Source organism: Anas acuta, chromosome 15, assembly GCF_963932015.1.
Source record: "Anas acuta chromosome 15, bAnaAcu1.1, whole genome shotgun sequence".
In the NCBI taxonomy this organism is placed as follows: domain Eukaryota; kingdom Metazoa; phylum Chordata; class Aves; order Anseriformes; family Anatidae; genus Anas; species Anas acuta.
Window position 1 is genome coordinate 15,289,269 of NC_088993.1, and position 20,931 is coordinate 15,310,199.

The window sequence follows — 20,931 nt, forward strand, 5'->3', positions numbered from 1 at the left end:
AAGAATCTAGAAACAAAATGGAAGGTTAGTACAATACCTGAACGATTGTAAAAACCAATCTTTGATAACATTTACTCATACTGCACAGTAACATTTTTACCCTTCATTTCTACTGGAAGGATACCACAGAAAAACTCTGTGTTGAAGGGAAGATATAAAAAAGTTAGCAGTTGCAAAGGATTCTTTTATATTCCCAACTAATTAGCTCAAGATAGTTTAGTCCTGTAAGATTTGTGTCTTAAATATAAAGAGTGTGACTCTGGTGCAGAGCAGGCATCTATCACAGAAGACGACTGTCATTCTGTGTCAAGAGGCAAAGGGTCCTTGAAAAGTGATGCCACAGGCTTTTATGGAGGCAGCCACCATTATAACTTAACTGCATCTTTGATCTGCTTGAACAGATGCAGCCCTCTAATATTTCGAGTGTCTCCTGGGTCAGAATGACAGTCCTCTCATTGCTAGGCAGCAACTGACGGTCACTGTCCTCACCTCTAACTATGATCAGTGCTTCAAGAAACTCTGTATCTGGTGGTACTAGTGTCACATAAACTACCTAAAGAATAGCAGCACTTTACCTATGGCCACAGTGACTGGAAACATACAAATCAGCAACCTCTGTGCTGTGCACCAGTGAAGGCTTGCATTGCTTCTCCTTTTCCAGTGGGGAAATCAGTGTATTGAAAGAACACACACTCCTACCTTTTGCACCAGAAGCTACTTTTGGTTATTTAATTCCTACATGGTTTCTAGGCTTTGAACGTTGGCAAAACACCCGAGTAACTTTAATAGTTTTGGAAGTAGACCTTTTTCTTGTACTTGTCACAGTCTGGAGTTTTGCTGTAGCAAACAGGTTGTTTTTCTGGTTTATTTTCCAGTAGTCCTCTAAGCTAGTTCAGTACATTCATACTGGAAAATCTAATAAGGTGCAACCACAGTGTCACGGTCTCAGTGAGCAAGCCGTGTATTGTATTCAATATACGATTGTAGTTTGGAACTGTTGAATAACATAGCAGCTCCATTTCCAGCGTGGCAGCAATTTCAAAGTTTATTTTCAAAATCTGGCTTGTACAGAAGCTTGCTAATGAAATGAAGTCTTGGCATGAAAGCACGGGGTGCCGTAGGAAGGTCTGCGTTCATGAGAAAGGGCTGGTTCTGCTTTCTACTAGAGAAGGATTTTACAGGCAGAGAGAATTCCCAGTCATCTAACTTAGAGGCCTTTTGAGACTGCTTGGCACAATAATGCCTTCAGATGTTCACCCCCAAATATGCCAGCATTTCCTCAGTTATACCTTGGGTATTAACCAAGGTGATCTGCAGTGTGATAAGCTAAGAAAGTAGCCTGTGGAATAGGTACAGGCACAGCTCCTTTGTTTTCCTTCTGCTCTTTGTGGTCATCCGGAAGGATGTTCCTGCATGGCTGACTTGGTTGCCTTTTTTTTTTTTTTTTTTTTTAAGAGAGAGGGAGAGATGGTTGAGGGCATTGTTTTTTTTTGTTTGTTTTTTTTTTTAATGCAAAGCAGTTGGCAAGTTGTGTAGGTGATTCTGCTCTTTGGACAAGGCAATGTGAATACACTAACCCCCCCCCCCGCTACACTCAGTTCAATATTTGTGTTATGCAGAATGATTGAAGAATTGTTTTTGATTTTTTTCCTAAATGATTGTGTTGTCTCATCCACCCAAAATGCAAATTCAATTTCATGAGTTAAAGTAAAAAAAATAAATAAATACAAAAGGTAAGAATTAAAGAAGTCTCAGCTTTTCACGTCTGGATCTGTTGCTAGGGAATTGTTACGGCACCACAATTGGAAAATAATTAACTTGAAGTGTAAATAGAGCAGAATTTCTGAGAAATGGGGAGAGAAGCTGCCTTTAAATAGCAACTCATTCATCTCTTTCTGTTATTTATTCCTGTTACCATTAAATGTTCGATTGACAAGATGAAGAAAGGGTGGTGGGTATTGCAGGCTGCTTTTGGCCAAGGGACAAGACTTTTTTATTATCATATTCCATTTTTGCCTTAATTTGAATTGGTATTCCTGTGTAGTCTTGACTTCTGTCATTTGAGATGATTGGATGGGTGGATTAAGTGTGTGAATCCGATAGCTAGAGCTCTGTCACCAGTTCTGTGTGCTAGTGTAGGCAGCAGCCCTGCATTCAAATATTACACAGTACAAATGAATGTGGGGCTGGTTAAAGGCTGTGTGTGCTGTCTAATGTATTATTTTAATATCGTTTGGGAATACATTTGTGTGGATAGGTACTAAGGTAAACAATCTAATGAATTTTATATTTTTTCCTCTACAAATTGTGACTTATTTTCCTAGTAGAAATTGTGTTTTATCATTTACATGGGGATCCTCCCAGAAAAAAAATCTGGGAGTGTCCCTAGCTGCTGACTGCTAATATGCTTTCATGTCATTGTACCTAAGCTTAGAACACTTATAACAGGCTAAATTTTCTGTCTATCTCAAAAAACCAACAAAAATTCTTCCACTTTGTCTCCAGCGGTTTGAACACTCAGCCAAACTGAGGCGAAAGATCACTACGTATGTCTCGTTTCCGCTGGAGCTGGACATGACACCATTCATGGCTTCCAGGTGTGTACCAAGTTCAAAATCCCCAAAGACCTGGACAGAACTGTTTACCAGTTCCATAAATGTGCAGCATGAAACATGGAACATCCTTGAATCAAGGTTATAGAACAGTATGTATAATGGTGCTTCTCCTGTAAGCTTCTCCTTGAGATGTGCATCGTTTCTAAACTAATTTCAGATACACTATTAAGTTTTGTGTGCCAGAAAGGGCTTGATATTTAAACATTTTTTTATTATTAATGTGTGTTATGTTTGTGGTTGCATGTTAAACTTGTAGATTCAGATCCATCGTGCCTTCAGATTTTAAAGATCTGTGCTTTGAGCATCACCTGATTGCACACCCACCGGGTCATCTTGTGTTAGTAGGCAGATTAGACATTAAAATAGTGTCCAACCTAGTAATTCTGAGGTTGTAAAATTCCTTCCTCTCTATTCCTGTGCACATACAAAACTGTTATTTTTGTTTTGGTTTGTACATTCAACTTCTGTTTAAAAAACGCTTCCAGAAAAGCACAAAGTCCAAGTTAAAATAGGTTAAAATTTCTATTTGTCATTTAAACAAACAGTAAGACTTCTCCCACCTCCCAGGTTCGGGAAAGACATAACACTTATATTAAAAGTACCTTTAAAAAAGGAACTTGATCAGCTCAGTTAAACAAGTATCTATCAGGTATTCCCTTCAACTATACAAGAAGGTATTCAGATTTAATTTGTATTTGAAGCAACACAGAAAGCTCCAAAACGTGGCATCTCTTAACACAGGGGCTCTATTTGAGGCTAAAATTGTAAAAGTAATTTCAAACATTTTTTTTTCTCCCTGGAGAAAAGTAGATGCTTCTGCCAGTAGAGAAAGGAGAGCCCTGCAGCTCTGTTAAATAGTGTTATATTAAGAATATATGGTTTATTCCAGTTTATTCTGGAGAATTTGAGACTTTTGTGTTCCTCTGTGCTGAATTCTCCCTGGATAGAACAGGCTCTGCTGATGAAAGGTATCAAGCATAATGGAATATAGATGGGATAATCAGGAGGCATAGCTCAGTAATCTGAATTTCATCGCCTATGAAATCAACAGCATAATCCTATTGCTGCTGTCAAAACACAAAATGAATTTACAAGTCAGAGCCAGGATGATTGACCCATCAGAGGATAAGGGATTGATGTAATTAGATATTTTTGCAGGTTTAAAATACAAATCGTTTCTTAACCTTTTTTAAAGCTTTTTGGATAGGGCATCTGACGTAAACAGATCTGTATTTGCAGCTCCGAAGCCTTGACCGGCTGGAGAAATGCTGCTTCCTATGTAGCACTGCTGCAAGAACAAATAAAGCATCTTTTAGCATCCTAATCAGCAGCCCTTCTCTGCTGCTAAGCAGCATTGTGCCTTTGAATTAGGACCTGGATTCAGCTAACAGGCTGTGTCGTGTAAAACCTATTTCCTCGGTTTGGGAAGCCACTGCTTTAAGTGACTGGATTTTTGTGTGTGTGTGTGTTGCAGTAAAGAGAGCAGAATGAACGGGCAATACCAGCAGCCGACGGATAGTCTAAACAATGATAATAAGTAAGTGGTACATTCCGTGACTCCTATTGTGAAAGGTAGTTGGCTTCTAGAAGGAGATGTACAGGCTGCTGTATATCCTGCAGCGCGAAGTGCGTTACCGTGTTTGACAGCACAGTAAGTCTGAACTGTTGCAAAATAAAGCTTCGTTTGCTCTGATTGCATACCCTTTTGTGGTTCTGTGGCAGCTCACTTGCTAATCTGAAGATGGTAACCCCAGCAATCGGTCTGTGGGCAACATTAAAGGCTATGGGTCCAGTATTAAAAGGGGTGGGCGTTTCCTTTAAATAATCAAATTTCTATTGCAATGGCAAAGGAGGTTCCAGAGGATTGAAAGTAAGTCCCAGTTAGATGACCCCAGTAATTGTGGGGTCTGTTGGTCAGGCACGAATTGCAGTCAGAATAACAGAGTGGCTGACACATGACTCGCTCAAGAATTTAAAGGAGAGTAATTGAAACGAACATTCAGAGCTTTATGGAAAAAGAGATGGTCACACAAACTTCTTTTTTAATTAAGGTTACAAGTTTGGTTGCTGCAGTCATATGCTAATTTTGTGTGTTTAAATTCCTCAAGGCATTTCATTTGCACTAAAAGTTTCATTAAGAAACTGGAATTACAGAACAGATTGAAAAACTAACCACCTAGGTCTTGGTGCAGTTGTCATAGAAGCAGATAGCAATCAGGTGTGCCACCTGTGCTCCTGTAGGGATTGGCTCGTGAGAGGTCTAGCGTTTAATAACTGTTAGCAAAGAGCTAAAAGAAAACAAAATCGATCACTGTTGAGGTTTGCACGCAACATAGGTTGAAGTAGCTGTTAATGCAGAAAAAGATGAGGTAATTAGGTAACAGCAGAGATGTCTGAGTTGCTCAGTGTGCTGGATGCCAGCAAACAGTTGGGGCAGTCCTAGAATCCTGCATCTAGGACTGAAGTGTTGTCCAGCCTAATAAGATTTCCACCCAGGAAGAGGGTGACTTTAACACGTGTGGCTCTGTAGACAGTCAGCTGAATTAAGAGCCTTGTTGTGGCACCACTGTGTCAAAAGAGCTCTGTGGTTTTTGAAGATAAGTAGGACAATATCAAGGGAGATTAGAGAGATTATTTTACCATGGTGTAGCTGTGTTTGCATCCAGGTTGGAGGATACCATTTTAAAAACAGGCAAAGATTGGAGAACATTACAAAAAGAGCCGCAAATATAACTGGGAACAAAATCTTACCTTTGAACAAAAAAAGGACTTCAGTCTTTCCTGTTAAAGAAAAAAAAGTTGAAGCTAACTTAGTATATCATTTCTTTAGAGCAGAGATGTCAGGTAGTTTTCAGGTTAGCAAATAAATTCACAGCGACATCCAAAGGCTGGAAGTCGAGGCTGAAATATTCGGCATTTCAAAATAAGTACAGACTTTCCAGATTAAGGACAATTACTCAGTAAAGCAGTTTATCACTGGAAATAGTTAAGATTAGCTATACTTTACATTACCTCCTTCCCCAACCCCAAAATGCTTTTTTTCTGGTTCACCAGAGTAGCTAGTTCACTAGAGGGAAATAGGAGGTCAGACTAGATAATAGTGGTCCTCTGCAGGAATGCATCAAGATCGATCTATTTTAGAAGAAAAATCTTCAGTAGCTAGTATTGGTGAAGCTGATGGCTGTCATCAGACTGGAATGTTGCAGTAATGGCAAGCCAGGGAAAGAAAAATGTGGTTCTTTTTCCCTGGGCAAGGGTGCCCCATTTCCAGTCAGTGTTAAGAGCTGGTGTTTTATTGATGGATCTGATGCCTTACCATTTCTGTATGTGCTTATGAACACAAGCTTTTGCCTCTTTAAAATGTCATTTATTTTTCCCCTTTTGATCCACGTATTGATTAACTCTCTTCTGTACCAGGTATTCCTTGTTTGCAGTAGTTAATCACCAGGGAACCTTGGAGAGCGGGCACTATACCAGCTTCATCCGGCAGCACAAGGACCAGTGGTTCAAGTGTGATGATGCCATTATCACCAAGGCTAGCATTAAGGATGTACTAGACAGTGAAGGGTAAGTTACGAACTGAAAAGGGAGAAGGAAAAAAAAAATTGTCCTTTGGGTTTTTCTTACTTACAGGTGAAAGCCCCTATAACCTCTGAGAAGACTTAATTACTCTCTTTGAATATGTAATGGTTCTCCATGTATGTATTGGTGCTTCAGAGTGTTGATTTGTAGTAGTGAATTGGATTAAGGAAGAAAAGGGGAAGGACAAGGGATCATCAGCAGTGTTTGTAACTGGTGCTCCAAACTCTGGCTTGCTAACGGAGGGGAATCTGAAAACCAAAGTGTTATGGTCACCCGGTGTAGGAGCAGGGCTGTTTGAGTATTCATCTCCTTGGCACACTCTGATCTTTGCATAACCTTTGGGTTATTGTGAGTGTAAAAGATTTGAGGAAAAGCCATTAAGAAAATAGTACGAGGCAGTTGCAAGGCTATATGGGAGGCAGGCATAGAACATGAGCTGTTTCTTAGTTCATGTCTTTAAATTGATTTCAGGTTGACATCATGATTTCAGATGCTTGCATTAGACAAGCAGTGGGAGCGCAGAGCAGTAGTTTGCAAGGGAAGCATCTTGGTGTTCCTCATTTGAGGGGAGCACTGGGAATTGGTATATATTTCAAGAATAAGGTAACTTAAAAACTGAAGTCTTCATTTTGGCATTTTCAACTGTGGAAAGATAAGCCTGCTTTGTTTTTCTTTTAATTATTCATGGCATTTCCATTGATTTCTGCAGGCACAGATGTTCAGCTTGCAATTTTTAAAACAGATTTTGCCATCCTTTTTTGAACTTCAACTGGGAAGTGCAAAATTTCTCCTGTGGTACCTGAATTTTAGTGTTAAATGATTTGAGTAACTCGTGCTTTGAGGTCAGCAGAAGAAATAAGCTTTTCTTCAGTAAGAACTGGCTAGCTTGGGACCTGGGATGGGGTATGTTGGAGAAGAAACTGCCATATGCAAGGAGGAGAGGATATGCAACACAACTGCTGCACATCCGTCTCAGTAAAGGCTAGTTTGATCTCTGATCCATTTTCCTTGGTTCAGATTAAATCTGGCACTGAGTAGATCTGCATTGTGTGAGGGAAGCTTTGCAGGACTGGAAAAGGAAAAAAAAAAATTGGAAAGTCTAAAAATTATGCTGAAGCTTTTTAACAGAGTCATGCAATGACCCTGTCAGTGTGTGGTGTGTAAAGGGTACGTAGAGATCACTCTGCTTCCCTCTACACGTAACTGCTTGAGAGCTGGGCTCTGTTATGTAGCAGTACACACACAGTAATTAAGGACAGGAAGAATTTCATCTTGTTAAAACACCAGATTTGAGTGCAGATTGAGACATTAGACACATGAGCTGTATTTGATTGGGACACACGAGTTTTCACCCATGTGCCTGGTTCTTCATTTTGTTTCTGTCAGTAAATGACAGACAGTTTGCAGTAATCCTAAATGTCTGATGCTGTGGTCATACAAGTCTAAAGCAACAGTTGCATCCTGAAGCCACCACGGTTATGTTTTGTGTCATGGTTGTGTTAAACGGATGTTGCCTGTCTGGACATCAACACAGCCCAATCTCGCAGAGCTTCCAGGTTCTAAGTAGGTTGTACAACAAGAGGGGTTTGACTGCTTGATGGACAAATGTTCCGTTTCCTGAGCTACTGGTAAAATTATTTCAGTTGGCTTCCCTCCTTCTCTTCCATGGTTACTGTGGGGAGCTGGCGTGTCCCTGGACTTGCTTCAAATTGAAAAGAAAAACAAAATTAATAGTCCTCATTTTTCACAATTGCATCAATGGAAATACTAATCTGCTATGATGCACAGCAGAAAGCTGAAACTGTACCTCTGCTTTCTTGCAGATATTTGCTGTTCTATCACAAACAGTTCCTGGAGTATGAATAGCCTTATCCAGCAGCTTGTCAGATATAAACAAGGAAGAAAATAAGCAAGCCTTCTGAATCGACACACAAACCTACCTGAAATGAAAAGACCCATTAAAAAACAACTAGCACTGAGCTGTAACAGGACCTACTTGACACTGGCTCAAAGCCTGGCGGAGTAAGAAATGAACAATGTCCAACGTGTATGCAGTCCCGCAAGGACAGAAAGGGGGAAAAAGGAGGCTACAGTCAGTCACTTAACAGAGGAAATATAAAATGAAAGGAATGCTCTGGGTGGGGGAAATGGGAGCAGAGGAGTCCAGGCACTGGTACATCTCCTATGTTCCTCCAAAATGTGTGTGGGAAGGCAAGGGGGTGTACCCTCATCTCCATAAAGCATCTTCTCCATTGGTGCTTCAGCTCCAACGACCAATCATATAACAGTTAAAATTAAAAATCCAAGCCCATTTTTTATGCATATGGGTCTGAAAGCAGTAGAGTGGAGGAGGATGGGATGACACAACTAAAGGACTTTGCAAGTATCTTTTTATTTGTGAATTTTAGTTATTAAATAAATACAGTATGAAACTATTAGGCTCTTTTTTTTTCCAACAAATAAAAGAAATCCTGGATTGTGGAACTGAAGCTACAGTACAGACAGGTTTTCAAGCATGCCTGCTTGCACAGGTAATGTTCAATGCCATCGGACTGCTCGTCAAAAGCATCAGCACAGATTCTTTTCTGTTTTGAGCCCTTTTTTTGTTTTCTATAAATAGCTATTTTCTTAATTTTTTTTCCTTTATTCCCTTTTTTCACGAGAATGAGATTCATTAATGCAACCATCAGTAAAAATGAATGAATTGGCGTGTTTATACTGTAAGAGTGGTCTTGGTTCTTTTTTTAAATCTTGTGAATAAGTTCGAATTTCTCAGAATTGCTTGTTTTGTTGTTGCTGGTTTGGGTTGTTGTTTATTTTTTTCCCCCCTGTTGCCTTCCAAAGGCATATAGAGCTGATACTTGAAAGAACCTCGGTATTGAAAAATATACCATCTGTTAGAAACGGTTGCTGCTGGGGGCAGCATTGAGCGATAGATCTGCTGCTATTGAGCACTTCTGCAGTGCACTAGGTTTTTAAGTAAACAACACATTTTCCTGGTATGTGCTAGGCTGGTATTGGTTCCTTGTACCCTCCCACATGTATTAACTCCTCACATACTCTCCTTCTCTTTGCAGCCTCCGTATCCGTGTCCTTACCCTACAGCAGCTGGTGCACCAGCTTGCTTTTGCTTTGTCACAAACGCAGTTTTGTTCCCGTTTCTCTCCCTTCGTCGCTGTCTTTTAAAGCAGCTCGTTGGCCTGCCTGGATACCAGCAGTAGCTGCTCGTGTGCTCTGTCTTGCTCCCAGGAGGCTGGGCTGTGGATTGAATTGCAGCCCATGAGAGAAACCATTCAGAACACAGAGCTTAAAAGAGCAAAAAATAACTTTGCTCTCCCTTAAGGAGCCTGGAGAGAGCCATGTGTTGAGTTAGGCACTATGTAAACTGGCCTAAGGGCCACACCAAAAAGGTCACTGAGCTCTGGATGTGTACCCAAACAGCTGATCCTCGACTTCAGCAGTGCTTAAAAGCATGGATGGGGCCTGTCTTTTAAATCAGTATTGCAGAAATAGGTACGGGCCATCTCTAACCTGTCTGAGAGAGAGATAGAAAGCAGACTGTGTAACGACAGAAATGGGAGGAAAATAAGTGAAGCCTGGCTTTGTTTGTTTTTTAAATGAGCATCTTACAAGAGATGCTACACAAAAGGGTGGTGGAATTGCATTTGATTTGTAGGCAAGCTGGAGAGTACAAGGTGGTTTTGTGCATCAGGAGATCTCTGTGACAGTTTGCAACTAGGAGGGAAGAAGAACCGACTAATTGAAGCTCCTTGAATACCAAATCAGACACAGAAAACGTACCGCACAGTGTGCGAGTTACCTAGGCAGCGCGGTTTCTGCAGAAGCGAGAGCGTACTCTGGTTTCATAACCTGTCTTTCCCTATCGTCATGCTTGAAATAATTTTCAGTTGTAATTGGGTACTGCAAAATTTAACCTGAGTGTTCTTGTCGCAAATGAAACGCTGCTGGAGAAATGCGGATGAATGGCACACCCTGCAGGAAAGGGTGGGGGGGGGGGCCCTCCTCTCCCTCCCGGAATTGGGCACAGCATCGTGCAGATGCTTGACGACGCTTTCTGCTACCTTTTAATAATGCAGCAAGCTTGCAGAGGAAGACGAGAATGAGCCTTTCATTATTCCCATGGCTGCTGCAGCCCGCGTCGCCGCCGCCTCGCCCCGATGCTGGAGGAGCAGTGCCACCGCGCGGCAGCTGGGCTGGTGCTGCGGGGCCACCGCCGCTTTGTGATGCTGAGCTCGGAGCCTTTGGCTGCTGGTCTCCAGCTGGAGCCTGAACAAGTGAATTCTGTTCTCCGCCAGCACGCGCTTGGCCACCGGAGCTAACGCGGTCTGTTTTGTTAATCCTTCAGCAATGAACTGTTTAGGGACAAGGCCAGCCACATAAATCAGCCTTATTTATTTTCTTTCCCCCCCCTCCACACACACACACACCCCTCTCGAGCTGGTGAAGAGGGCTGCGCTCTGTGCAACCGCACCAGCACGGCTGGTTTTCAGTGGGAGATGGAGAGCAAGGCAGATTTCAGTGCTTTAGTTTGGGCTTTTAAAGCAGGATTCCTGGTGTATTAAAAGCTCTTCTTTCTCCCTAAATTATACCAGGCAGGTTTCTATTTCCAGCAACAGTAAATCAGCACAGGTTGATAGAGAAGCAGAGAACACTTTCCTTATTCCTATAAAAATGGAAGGACGGCTGCTCTCACACGAACAGCGCTGCCCCTCATTATGTTTTTCCCCAAACGCAGCCCTTCTCTTTCCCTTCATCTGCCGAGGAGCTCAGGCACGAGGTTTATTCCCTGCAGAGCTGGGAGGCTGCTCTTTGCAGAACTCAGCGTCACCTTCAGGAAGATGCAGAAGTCCTCGCAGAGCAGTGAGACGCTGACGAAGGACTGATGGAGTTGTGCCTCCCTGGTGTGCTAGCAGACGGCAGCGAGAGGCAATTGCTGCAGTGCTTCAGCTGCTGACCCTGCTCGTGCCGGGGAGCAGTTTGGGGCTGACGGGTTTATTTTGAAGCATGATTTTTTATTGGCGCGGCTTGCTCTGTTACAGGGAAGCATTGGGAGAAATGACTGAAACCAAAGCCTGGTACCAGGATGTGGGTTGGTACCGGAGCGTACCCTGGGGTTGTACACCAGCGCTGAACTGCGTGCAGCACAAAACCAGCCCGAAGGTGGCTGTCGGTGTCGTACCTTCTCATCGCAGCCCCTGGACTGGGGAGAAAGCTTTGGTTGAGGCTGGTGCCTAATGAAAACCTGAGCAAAAGCAGAAAAGTTGGAAGCAGCTTAAGCCCCCCTGTGGATGCTTGGGCTTGAAGTCAGTGCCCTTAATTACCGCAAGTATTTGTCCCGGGTAGTGACTGCTATTCAGAGGGATCTCTCTAAGCATGCTCTGTCAGAGCTGTTGGCCAGTGACTTCAAATGTGATAGCAAACCCGCTGATTTCTCTTAATTCCCCAGCACATATCTGGGAGCCTGCGTGTTACTGCTGATCTGACCTCTGTGACGTTCAGTGTTACCTTTTCTTCTCCATGCTGATAACAGTATTTACCTTCCCAGAAGGAGAGGAGACCACGCCTGACCGAACTGAACGCTCCCCTCTCGCTTATCAGGGCTTGAAGGAGGGACCTGGCGTCTGATGGGTGTTTTCCCCCAGTTTCTAGGACCCAAACTGCAGGGTGCTGCTTCCCTGTGTATTGCAGCGAGTATTTAGGAGACCAGGGAGCACTTGCCAGCAGTAAGCAGCCGCTGGGGCTGCATGGAGGCGAGGGGGACAGCCCCAGCCCCACACGGGCTCTGCCCCCCATGGGCAGCCAGAGCCAGGCAGGGTGAGCTCTTGGGGCAGCTCGCGTAAAAGCTTTCCTAAAGCCTTGGTTTGAATAATTGATGCTTCCTCAGCCTCGAGAGATGCTCTAATTGCAAAACTGGTTCGCGTGTTCAGGTTTATTGTTTGTTTGTTTTAAATCAGGTGCTGGCTCCTCACACAGGCAGTGTGGGAGGGTTCCCGTTACACAGTGGGTACCTGTCCCCTGAGGTGACACCTGAGCAGGGCTGAAGCTGCCTGTCCCCTCGGTGTTGGGGTCAGGCAGTGCGAGGTGACACTGCGCCTGCTCACAGGCATCCTCCTGGAGTCCCTGGCCTTGCTGGGAAGTGTTTGGGGTGGTGGGGACATGGGGCAGGTGGAAATGTGCAGGAGCTGCCCCATGGTGAGTGCAAAGCCCCTTCATCGGCTGAGCCTGAGAGGGGGAGGCTCTAGGAGATGAAATGAAGGAAAGGAAAAGAAAGCCTTGAGAGAGGGAAGAGGATGAGAGGGTGGGGAGCCTCACATGGCCTCAGATACCATGGCCTGTGCTTTCCTATCACCAGTTCATGCATCTGTTGCCCCTTCCCTGTGTATTCTCTCAAGTTTAAAGGCCTCGTCTGAGAAACTTTTGGTAATGATCTCCTATCAGGAGGGATTTTTCACCAAGCAAAACATTCCCACGCTCTCCTTTAATGAGAATGAGAGAACTTGACATTACATGTTGAAACTCACATTTTTCCGTAGTAGCTTTCAAATACAGGTCAGACAAAAACCTTTCCTCAAATCAGCCACGTCACAGCCCGGCACTTTTACCAGCTGTTTCAGGTAATCCAGACCAGGAGTACATCAGAGCATCAAGTCTTCCAGAAAGTTCTCAGCTTTGGATGATTTTTCACATCTAAACCCAGTCCCGTCGGTGATTTTGGTGCCTCCGGAGCAATTTGTGCACTACCGTATCCAGTCAAAAGGCAAAGCCTCACCGCCCCGTGTCCTTTCCTCCCCTCAAAGCAGTGTTGAAAGCTGCCTGTGGAGCTCATGTACTATGAATACTCTTCCTGTAAAAGAACTTTGTTGAAGTCAGAAAACGTGCCCCACCTGGGAGCGTGGCAGTGGCACTCGATGGTCATCATGTCTGTGTGGAACATCCTGGGAGGCTGGAGTAGGCCAGGCCGCAGCTTTGTCTGAAAGGCCCGAGATGCTTTAAAACACTTCAAGCTGATTCTTCGGAAAACTCCCCATAGTCCTGAGGAGAGGAGACCTCTTGGTGAAGGAGGCAAGCACCCAGGGGCGATGGATCGAGGTCAGGCTGCTGTCACACCTGGCGAATTCTCGAGATGGCGCCTGGCACCACCACTTCATCCACTTTCTGTCCATCGAGTGCGTCCCACATGAGCACAGCTCTGCTCGGAAGCCACTTGTGGTGCAAGGCAGAGTTTTAAAATGGGGAAAGGCGGGGGCCTGGTGCTTGCCACAGGCTGCTCCTGGCCAGGCATCGGCGCCCTTCGTAGAGGCAAAGTGATGCTGATGAAGGAACCAGGCTGAGAAGCCCCCGCGGGCCTCCGGTCCCAAGGGCCAGGAAGCACAGAGGTGTCTGCGGAGGTCAGGTTGGAGCATGGAGGCACGGCTGAACAGGGAGCAACATCCATCACTGGAACAAGGAGAGTTTGGGTTTCCAAGAAGAGAAAGGCACTGTCTGTGACCCACAGCCCCTGAGCTGTGTCCACCTGCCCTGGCAGGAGCTGGGGCTGGGATCAGAGGGAGAAGCAGCCGTGTTTTGGGGGCAGGAGGGACAGCCCTCCTTTCTGAGCCCGTGCAGGAGCGTTCACCGCGGTCACACCATGGGCGTCTTCTCTTGCGAAGGAGAGCAAATGATCTTAAAATGGCCGTCGTCAGGGCTGGGAATCGCCCCGGCACTTCCCGTGCTGCACACCCTGCTGTGAGCAGCAGCAACCCTCTCTCCCGGGGGGCAGGAGGGGCTGTGGTGCCCTTTGCTCTCCTGTACAGCCGAGCCGTGTCCGGGGAAGCAGAAGCCGCAGGTTTCCACTGGCTCAGGGACCTTGCTGCCGGTGGATCCATCACCAACGCTGCCCGCTTCCACCAGGCGATCTGCAAATGAACTCTGTGGGTTAGCCTGAGGTGTTGAGGAGCAGCTTTAACCCAGGAAAGGCTCTGAATGCTGCCCTGAGGCCCTCAGGGAGGCAGTGCTGAAGCCCCCCTCCCTCCATGTCGTGCCCGCAGCGCGGCCTGCAGCACACAGCCCGTCCTGTGAATGGGGCAGTGCCTCGAGCAGGCAGGCTGGAGCTTTAGCACTGAAGTAATTTTAATATTTATAGCACCGCGTGTAAATTGTCTTGTCACGAAGTGCTCATTTTGTAGCAGACGTGAATGAAATGGCGCGGCGCCGTGCAAGGTGCAGGGGCTGCAGCAGGGCAGGCTGAAGGGCCACGTAATGCTCTGTGGGCTGTCAGAGGGCTCTGCTCCATCAGCTGAGGTCTGATAAGCACGGCTAGGCTGGGGCTATGAAGAAGCATGCAGTAAATCGCTTTGAACCTGCCAGCCTCCCTCAGAAGCCAGCGCCCAGTGCCAGTGTCCTGGGATGGAGCCAACAGTGCCTCAAATTGCAGCGCTGCTGGGGACTGAGCCCGGCTGGAGCAGCGCCTCGTGTGCTCTTCCTGATTTTCCTCATCCAGTTCTGAAGTTCAGGTACGTAAACTAATGTCCGTCTACATAAATAAGTATGTAATATATATATTTTTAAGAGAAGGCAGGGGAGAAGAGGAGGAGGGAAAGTCAACGCATCTTTTCTATGTTGCTTTACTCCCCGTTATCCTTTCCCTAGGTTTTCTTCCTACACCAAAGACTTGTGAAGCCCCCCTGGCTCCAAGGCCAAAACTTTGGGCTTTGATGCTATGCTGCAAGGCAATTCAGCTGCTGGGCTGGGACATTTCAAGGCAGCAAACTCGTGTGACGTGGTCCTGGCCAGGTAGCCATCAACCCCAGAGCAGCCCCGAGTGAATAAACCCAGAGCTGTAATTGCTGTGAAAGCCCCAGATCTTCACAAAGGTGGATTTTGGGGGAAACCAAAGGAAACAGCCACAACGGTGGCTTCTTGGGGAAGAGGGTCGGCTTTTTGCTGTTCCCCCTCATGCCTTGGGGAATTGCTGGTGGGCAGCACAGCTCGCACCCTCTGCTCAACCCTGCGTGAGTGCCTGAGAAGGGTGACAGGGGGGGAATTGGGGCACAGGGCCCTGGTCCTGCTCTCTTCAGGCTCAGCCTGGGCTGTGCAGCAACCTCGCTGGCAGAACCCAGGTGCCAGCCACCCCCAGCTCCCCGTCCCCTCCCGGTGCCCCCAGCACTCACCCTTGGAGGAATCCTCCCTGCGGTGGCAGGTCCCGGTGCCGGCCTGGCAGGATCCCACCTCTCCTTTCCTCCGCAGGTGCGTCCAGCCCAGGACGAGGGAGCAGATGAGGGCGCAGAGGCAGAGCCCCAGCAGCAGGTACACCACCAGCCACGGCTCCTGCTCCGCGCACGCCTTCTGCTCCAGCGCGGCCGCGGGAGGCAGCGCCGTGACCAGGGCGGCCGGCGGAGGGGGGGTGGTGGCCAGGGCACCTGCTGGGGGCCAGGCAGAGAGAAAGGAGAGCTTAGACCCCCCCCCCGGCACACAGCTCACCCTTGTTGACTTTTTGATAGGGGCAGGGTGCTGCTAAGGGCACTCGTGTGCGCTCCGCTTGGGAAGGAGCTGAAAGCAGCACTGCAGCTCCTCAGTTTGGTTGTTTTTTATGGCTAATGGAAGAGATCTGCCCTCCCTCCCCATTTCTCCAGCACCCACATCTCAACCCCAAGCTGGGACTGGTTGATCTGAGGGGAAAGAGCCCATCCCTTCCCTCTCCCCCTCCCCAAGGCCATGCACCAAGCCCTGAGGGTCAGAGAGCAGGGTTTGCTGCCTCTTCCCTAGCTTCCACCCCATAACCCGGCTCCTCTTTTAGCCCAGCCCCATGTGGGACCCTGCCCCACAGCCCCCCGCTCCCCCTGCCCTCGCACACAGCCTTACATCCGCAGGAGGGGTCGCACTGCTTGGGGTGCTGCCCGCAGACCGTGGCACAGTTGATGCATTTTTTCAGGAGCTTGTCGTAGTAGAAGCCGGCTTTCCTGTTGCAAACCATGGACTCTGTGGGAAGGCAGGGAAAGGAACGGGGCTCGTCCTGAGCACGTCCTCACCCTGAGCACGTCCTTCTGCCCGCACGGCTCCTCCTGCCTCCCCGTCACCTGAGCAGGAGGCTCCCAGCCCGGGGCCCTCCCTGCTGGGGTTCACGCGGGGACGAGCCCACGGCCGCTTGGAACAAGTGCACAGCTCCCATGGGTGCAGGGTGAGATCTGTTTGATGCTGTTGGAAGTGTTGAAAACATCTCTGGGGCTGGCAGGTGGAGGTATTCAGCCAGATGATGAATACTGGGGAAGGGGACGGGGTGCAGCCGTGCCTGCCCGTGGCAGCGAGCTCCTGGTGCTGCTCTTACAGCTCCTGGCCTCTGGGGCTTGCGTGGCTTTTTGGGGCACACCAAAACCTGCCTGAGCATGGGCTTGGGGCCGTGGGGACAGCATCTCCCACCCTCAGCCCCCTCGGAGATGTGACACCTCGCTGTGTGCAGGCTTCGGCTGCGCTGCGCCTCTGCTCAGCAGCACCCAGCCTCGGTGTCTGCCACAGCACGGGGCTCACATTCTGCTTGAGGTTGTCATTACCCACATTAGCAGGGCCTGATATGTCCCTCCCGAGGGCAGGGTGCCACAGATGAGGCCTAACTCTATTAATACAGCTCCGGGAAGGCTCCCTAGGATCCCAGGAAGGAGCAGTGCAGAGGTGTGGACAACTTGATCCCGGTCAACGCAGTCACATCCCTCGGTGCTTTGGGCTTGAAGGTAAGCCGAGCTGTCCCAGAGCCTGCCCCGTGGGTCCTCCCAGAGCCTTTCCCCACTCACCACACAGGGCAGCACACCTCCTCACCGCGGACCGGCCGCATATGAGGCTGCAGGGGATGCACTGGCAGACGAGGGCGTCCCAGTACTGCTGGTCGGTGCAGTTGTTCATGGCATCACAGCCCAGGGGCGTCCCATCCATGGCTGCAGAACGGGAGGAAAGCGGCTATGGGGCAGGTGGTGCTGCCGGGGACCCTGCCCTGGGGACCCCCGTGCACGGGGACGCCCGCTGTGCCTCAGGCTTGGGTTAAAAGCATGCAGAAAAATCTGCTTCAGGCTTAGCAAGCACCTCAGCACAGGATGTCCTCGTGGGGGTTATAATCTGGGCCCCGGGGACACGCAGGGTGAGCACCCTGGTCTCTGCCTGGCCCCTCGCTGTGCCCCGAGGGCGTGGGGATGTGTGAAACTGCCCGCAGCAATAAGGGCAGGGACCTGCTCCTGCCTTTACATCTTATACCAAAAGGAACAGAAACGCAACCAGAATGACTGCTAGCACCATCTTCTGAAACGATTTGTAAATCTGGAAACTTCTGAGCTCCCCTGTGGCCGAGGGGCAGTTTCTGCCATGCTGTGTGTAATTTCTGACGTCTCTGTTTGGCGTCCTGGCATCATCCCGAAAGCAGGTTTTGATGTGTCACACTCCCCTAGGCAGCAGAAGGAGAGAGGCCTCTCTGGGAGAGCTTTAAGCACCGCTTCCACCAGCACCAGCTGGGACACATGGCACTGGAAGGGATTTTGTCCCCACAAGGAGCCATTCGTCCCATCCTACGTGGCCGCGATGTGCCCCATACCCCTGGGCTGGGGAGAGGGAAGGGGTTTGATGAGGGAGGGGCAGGAGCAAGGCATCGCTTGGAGCCCTGAGCAGCAGCAAAGTCCCGAACAAATTAAAATTTAAAATTTTAGCTTGCTAAAAAGCATTTAGTTGTTAGCAGCCCTTTGCTGACCGAGAGGCTCATGGGCGACCGCATCCCTCTGCGGAGCGCAGCTGTTTCCTGTGCGGGCGGCCGGTGCCGGTGCCAAGGGGCCCGAAACAATTAAAAACCATCACTGCCCGGCACGGCGCCAGCCTCCACGTGCCTGGAAGCCGCCTCTGGCCTCGGCTGGGGCTGCTGCGATGCTGCCTTTTGAAGCCCAACTCTGATTTTGGTATAGAAAATCCCTGCGCTCTGATGGGGATCTGTCTTTCTCCCTCTCATCCTTGGGAGCGCATGGCAATCGGGGGTTTTGTGTGTCCGTCTGTCCTACCACTGCCCAGAGCGACAATGTCCCTGCTGAGGGGCTGAGGATGCACTTCCAGCTCTGGCTGTGAGCTGGATCCCATCCGGGGCAGTGTGGGTGAAGCCCTCCCAGCCTCACAAAGTAAAGGATAAATCCGCTCTGCACAGGGCTGCGGCCCCTCTAGCCCTGCTGTTCAATGAACGCCGCTATGAAATTAAACAATTCCTTTCTCTCGAGCTGGCTGAAGAGGATCCCTGGGGCACAGCGAGGCTCAGACCCATGCTCTCCTCCAATGCTTTTTGGAGACTTTTTGTCCCCAAAGAGAAGACCCCCAGGCAGGGGGGCTCTTTATTTTTTAAGCAAAATCCCTGCCTGGTGGCTGAGCTCCCTGCCCGGGATGCCCCACCACAGCACCCAAACTCCTGAAACCTCCACCCAAAGCATGAAGCGACCATTTCATCCCCAAGGAGCCCCTCTGCTCCCTGCTGGCTCTCTGGAAACGTCCCCGCAGCCCCGGCATAAGCAAGCCCCTCGCCCCCAGCCCCCTTGCAGCCCCTCCGCGGGCACAACTCACGCTTGGCTCTGGCTTGGCGGCTACTCCCCCTCGGCTCCTGCCATCGCACTGCGCGCTCCGAGCCCGCGCATTGCTGGGGAGGTTTATTATTAGAGGTAGATTTGATTAATGCCTGGGCCATGCGTTTCCTGGGGCTTCCCCTTATCCCTCCGATGCAAATCGGCCGCTCGCAGCGCACTGCATTGGTTCCAGGGCTGCCGGGGGAGCGGGGGGCATGCGGGGAGGGGATGTGCCGGTCCTGGTGGCCACGTTGCAGCAGGGAGAGCTCCCAGCTGGGTGTCTGGCTCTGCAGCACCTGCCCTTTCATCACCCACCACCAGCGGGAGGTTTTCTTCTGCAGAGAAAGCAGCTGCCCTGGGGCAGGAGAGGGTCACTTTTTTTTTCCCAGCTTTGCCAGGAAAAGGAGCAGCTCTGGCGTGGGCACCGCAGGTTGCAGCCGGGCTTGGCGCTGCTGGCAGTGGGTGCAGGAAGCCTCAACGACACAGCCCGGGTGGCACGGGGCAAAGGGCCACCACTGCGCTGCTGGCAGCCTCCAGGGATGCAGCTATACAGTTATTTTTAGGGCTCACCTCACCCTGAAAACGGGGCTTTGGGCAGCAGAGCAGGGAAGGAGCGGAGCCGCGGAGCCCCTCGCCGAGCTGGCACGGGAGGGAGCGGGCTGCTGGCACCGAGCCCCAGCCCTGTGTCCCTACAGCGACCTGTGGCACCTCAAAATACAAGAAACCAGACTGGGCAGCTACTGGTTTTGCCCCTTTTCCCCTTCTGCATCATCTCCTGGTGGTTTTTCCCCCTTATCCACGCGGCCAAGAAGGTGCGAGGGCACCACGAGTGCGGTGGGACAGTGACTCAGCTCAGCCCCGGGGACGTTTTCTGCAGAAGCAGCCGGAGGGGGAAGGAAGAAGCAATGCCTGAGACTTTCTATAAACATCAGCAGGGCAGTGTCAAGGTTTTTCCGCTCAGTTAAAAAAAACTCCAGCTCCAGCTCTGTTCTCGCCCCGGTGTCACTCTGTCACTCACCCCACCGTGACAGCCCCAGGGGGAAGCAGAGCCCAGGGCTCGTTTGCCTGCAGGACGAAGGAAATCGTGATTTTTGGGGTCTGCCTGCACTGCTCGAGCACGGTGCGACGAGGGCCTGGAGCTACGGCCCCAGTCCTGCCCGCCGGCTCTCGGGGTTTTGCAGGGGAAACCTGCCCCCGTAAATAGCAGCGGGGGACTTGCAGTTTCCACCCTCGTGTGCCCTCAAGAGGGAAGTGAGAAGCACTTTGGGGGCGGTTTGTCCCTCCTCGCTGAGCAGAGACCAAGCCCTGTGAGCTCAGCTCTAAAATCCTCCGGGGGTGCTGCGGCTGCGCCCCCGTCACCCGGCCGGGCACCGCGAGTGCCCCGAGTGGCATCGCACCTCCGAGGACACCGCGTGGCTCTGAAGGGCCTCCAAATGCAGTCCCCTGCCTGCTGCTTTCTTGCCACGGGTGCCTTACCCCTCTCCTGGGTTAAATCCTGCCCTTGCTGTGTGGTGCAGGAGGGAGAGCATCCTACGGCCGCTCCCCGTGCGCCCTCCCAGCGTGGCTCCGGGTCCCTCGGCACCCACCTGCAGACGGCTCCAGCAGTGCCTGGGTCCATTTTGGGGGCTTGGAGCCCAGTTTTGTCTCACCAAAAAAATGGTTTTATTCCTCCGGGCTCGTGCCCCAGTGCTGCTGCTGCAAGGAGCACGGGCACGCAGCGTGAGCAGCATTCGGCTCCCAGCCTTTTTGGGGCAGCCTCGCCTTCCCGCTGGTGCTCGCAGCAGCTTTCCCGGGATATTTTCCTTCCAGCCCGCTCTCGGCCCCTTTTCTGATTTGTGAAACCTCAGCCAAGGCATTTGCTTGCACGTGTGCTCCCTTTGGGACCCCAAAAGAGGGGCCGTGAGGGGGGGAAGGGGAAGAGGAGCCGTTTTGGGTTGAAACCGTGAGGCCGGGCTGAGCACAGCTGGCTGCTGGGGACTCATTTCTCTCACCCTAATTCCCCGTGGACGCCTGATCTCGAGCGTGCTGGGGTCGGGATGCACCCAATGACCCCCGCTGCCCGACCATCGCGCATCCCACTGCCTCCTGCCATGCCTCGCAGCAGCTGCTCTGTGATTGAATCCCCCAATTTTGGGGTACAGGCAAGCCCAGCGGCAGAGCTG

General features: G+C 49.8%; 2 protein-coding genes across 5 annotated transcripts in view; one reads left to right on the top strand and one right to left on the bottom strand.

The window, feature by feature from the left end:
- The window catches only part of USP22 (ubiquitin specific peptidase 22), a 98,706-nt gene extending 90,074 nt beyond the window's left edge, over positions 1 to 8,632 (top strand). For both annotated transcript variants that reach the window (XM_068698746.1, XM_068698745.1), the window contains 4 exons: positions 2,506 to 2,597; positions 4,090 to 4,152; positions 6,033 to 6,182; positions 8,021 to 8,632. In XM_068698746.1, coding sequence (XP_068554847.1) covers positions 2,506 to 2,597; positions 4,090 to 4,152; positions 6,033 to 6,182; positions 8,021 to 8,063 — 348 coding nt within the window. In that variant the 3' untranslated portion in view covers positions 8,064 to 8,632. The remainder of the gene's footprint in view (positions 1 to 2,505; positions 2,598 to 4,089; positions 4,153 to 6,032; positions 6,183 to 8,020) is intronic.
- Positions 8,633 to 12,681: 4,049 nt separating this feature from the next.
- Positions 12,682 to 20,587, bottom strand: TNFRSF13B (TNF receptor superfamily member 13B). Of its 3 annotated transcripts, none has more exons than XM_068698749.1 (5): positions 20,356 to 20,587; positions 16,982 to 17,122; positions 16,059 to 16,175; positions 15,368 to 15,619; positions 12,682 to 14,113 (listed from the first exon to the last, which is right to left on the bottom strand). In XM_068698749.1, exons 2-5 carry the CDS (start codon positions 17,118 to 17,120, stop codon positions 13,839 to 13,841), a joined length of 783 nt encoding a protein of 260 aa, XP_068554850.1. In that variant the 5' UTR covers positions 17,121 to 17,122; positions 20,356 to 20,587; the 3' UTR covers positions 12,682 to 13,838. The 3 variants fall into 3 exon arrangements, with proteins under 3 accessions (XP_068554850.1, XP_068554849.1, XP_068554848.1); XM_068698748.1 differs by lacking the exon at positions 20,356 to 20,587 and adding an exon at positions 18,771 to 19,169 and having other exon boundaries at positions 15,368 to 15,616; XM_068698747.1 differs by lacking the exon at positions 20,356 to 20,587 and adding an exon at positions 18,771 to 19,148.
- Positions 20,588 to 20,931: the final 344 nt, after the last annotated feature.

Bases quoted from the DNA above. Each gene is read 5' to 3' on its own strand.
- TNFRSF13B (XM_068698747.1), bottom strand. From the start codon at position 19,077: ATGAAAGGGCAGGTGCTGCAGAGCCAGACACCCAGCTGGGAGCTCTCC. The intron at 16,176-16,981 runs GTGAGTGGGGAA...GCCTTCCCACAG, and splicing joins GAGGTGTGCTGCCCTGTGTG to AGTCCATGGTTTGCAACAGG. The intron at 14,114-15,367 runs GTGAGTGCTGGG...GTTCATTTGCAG, and splicing joins CAGGGAGGATTCCTCCAAGG to ATCGCCTGGTGGAAGCGGGC.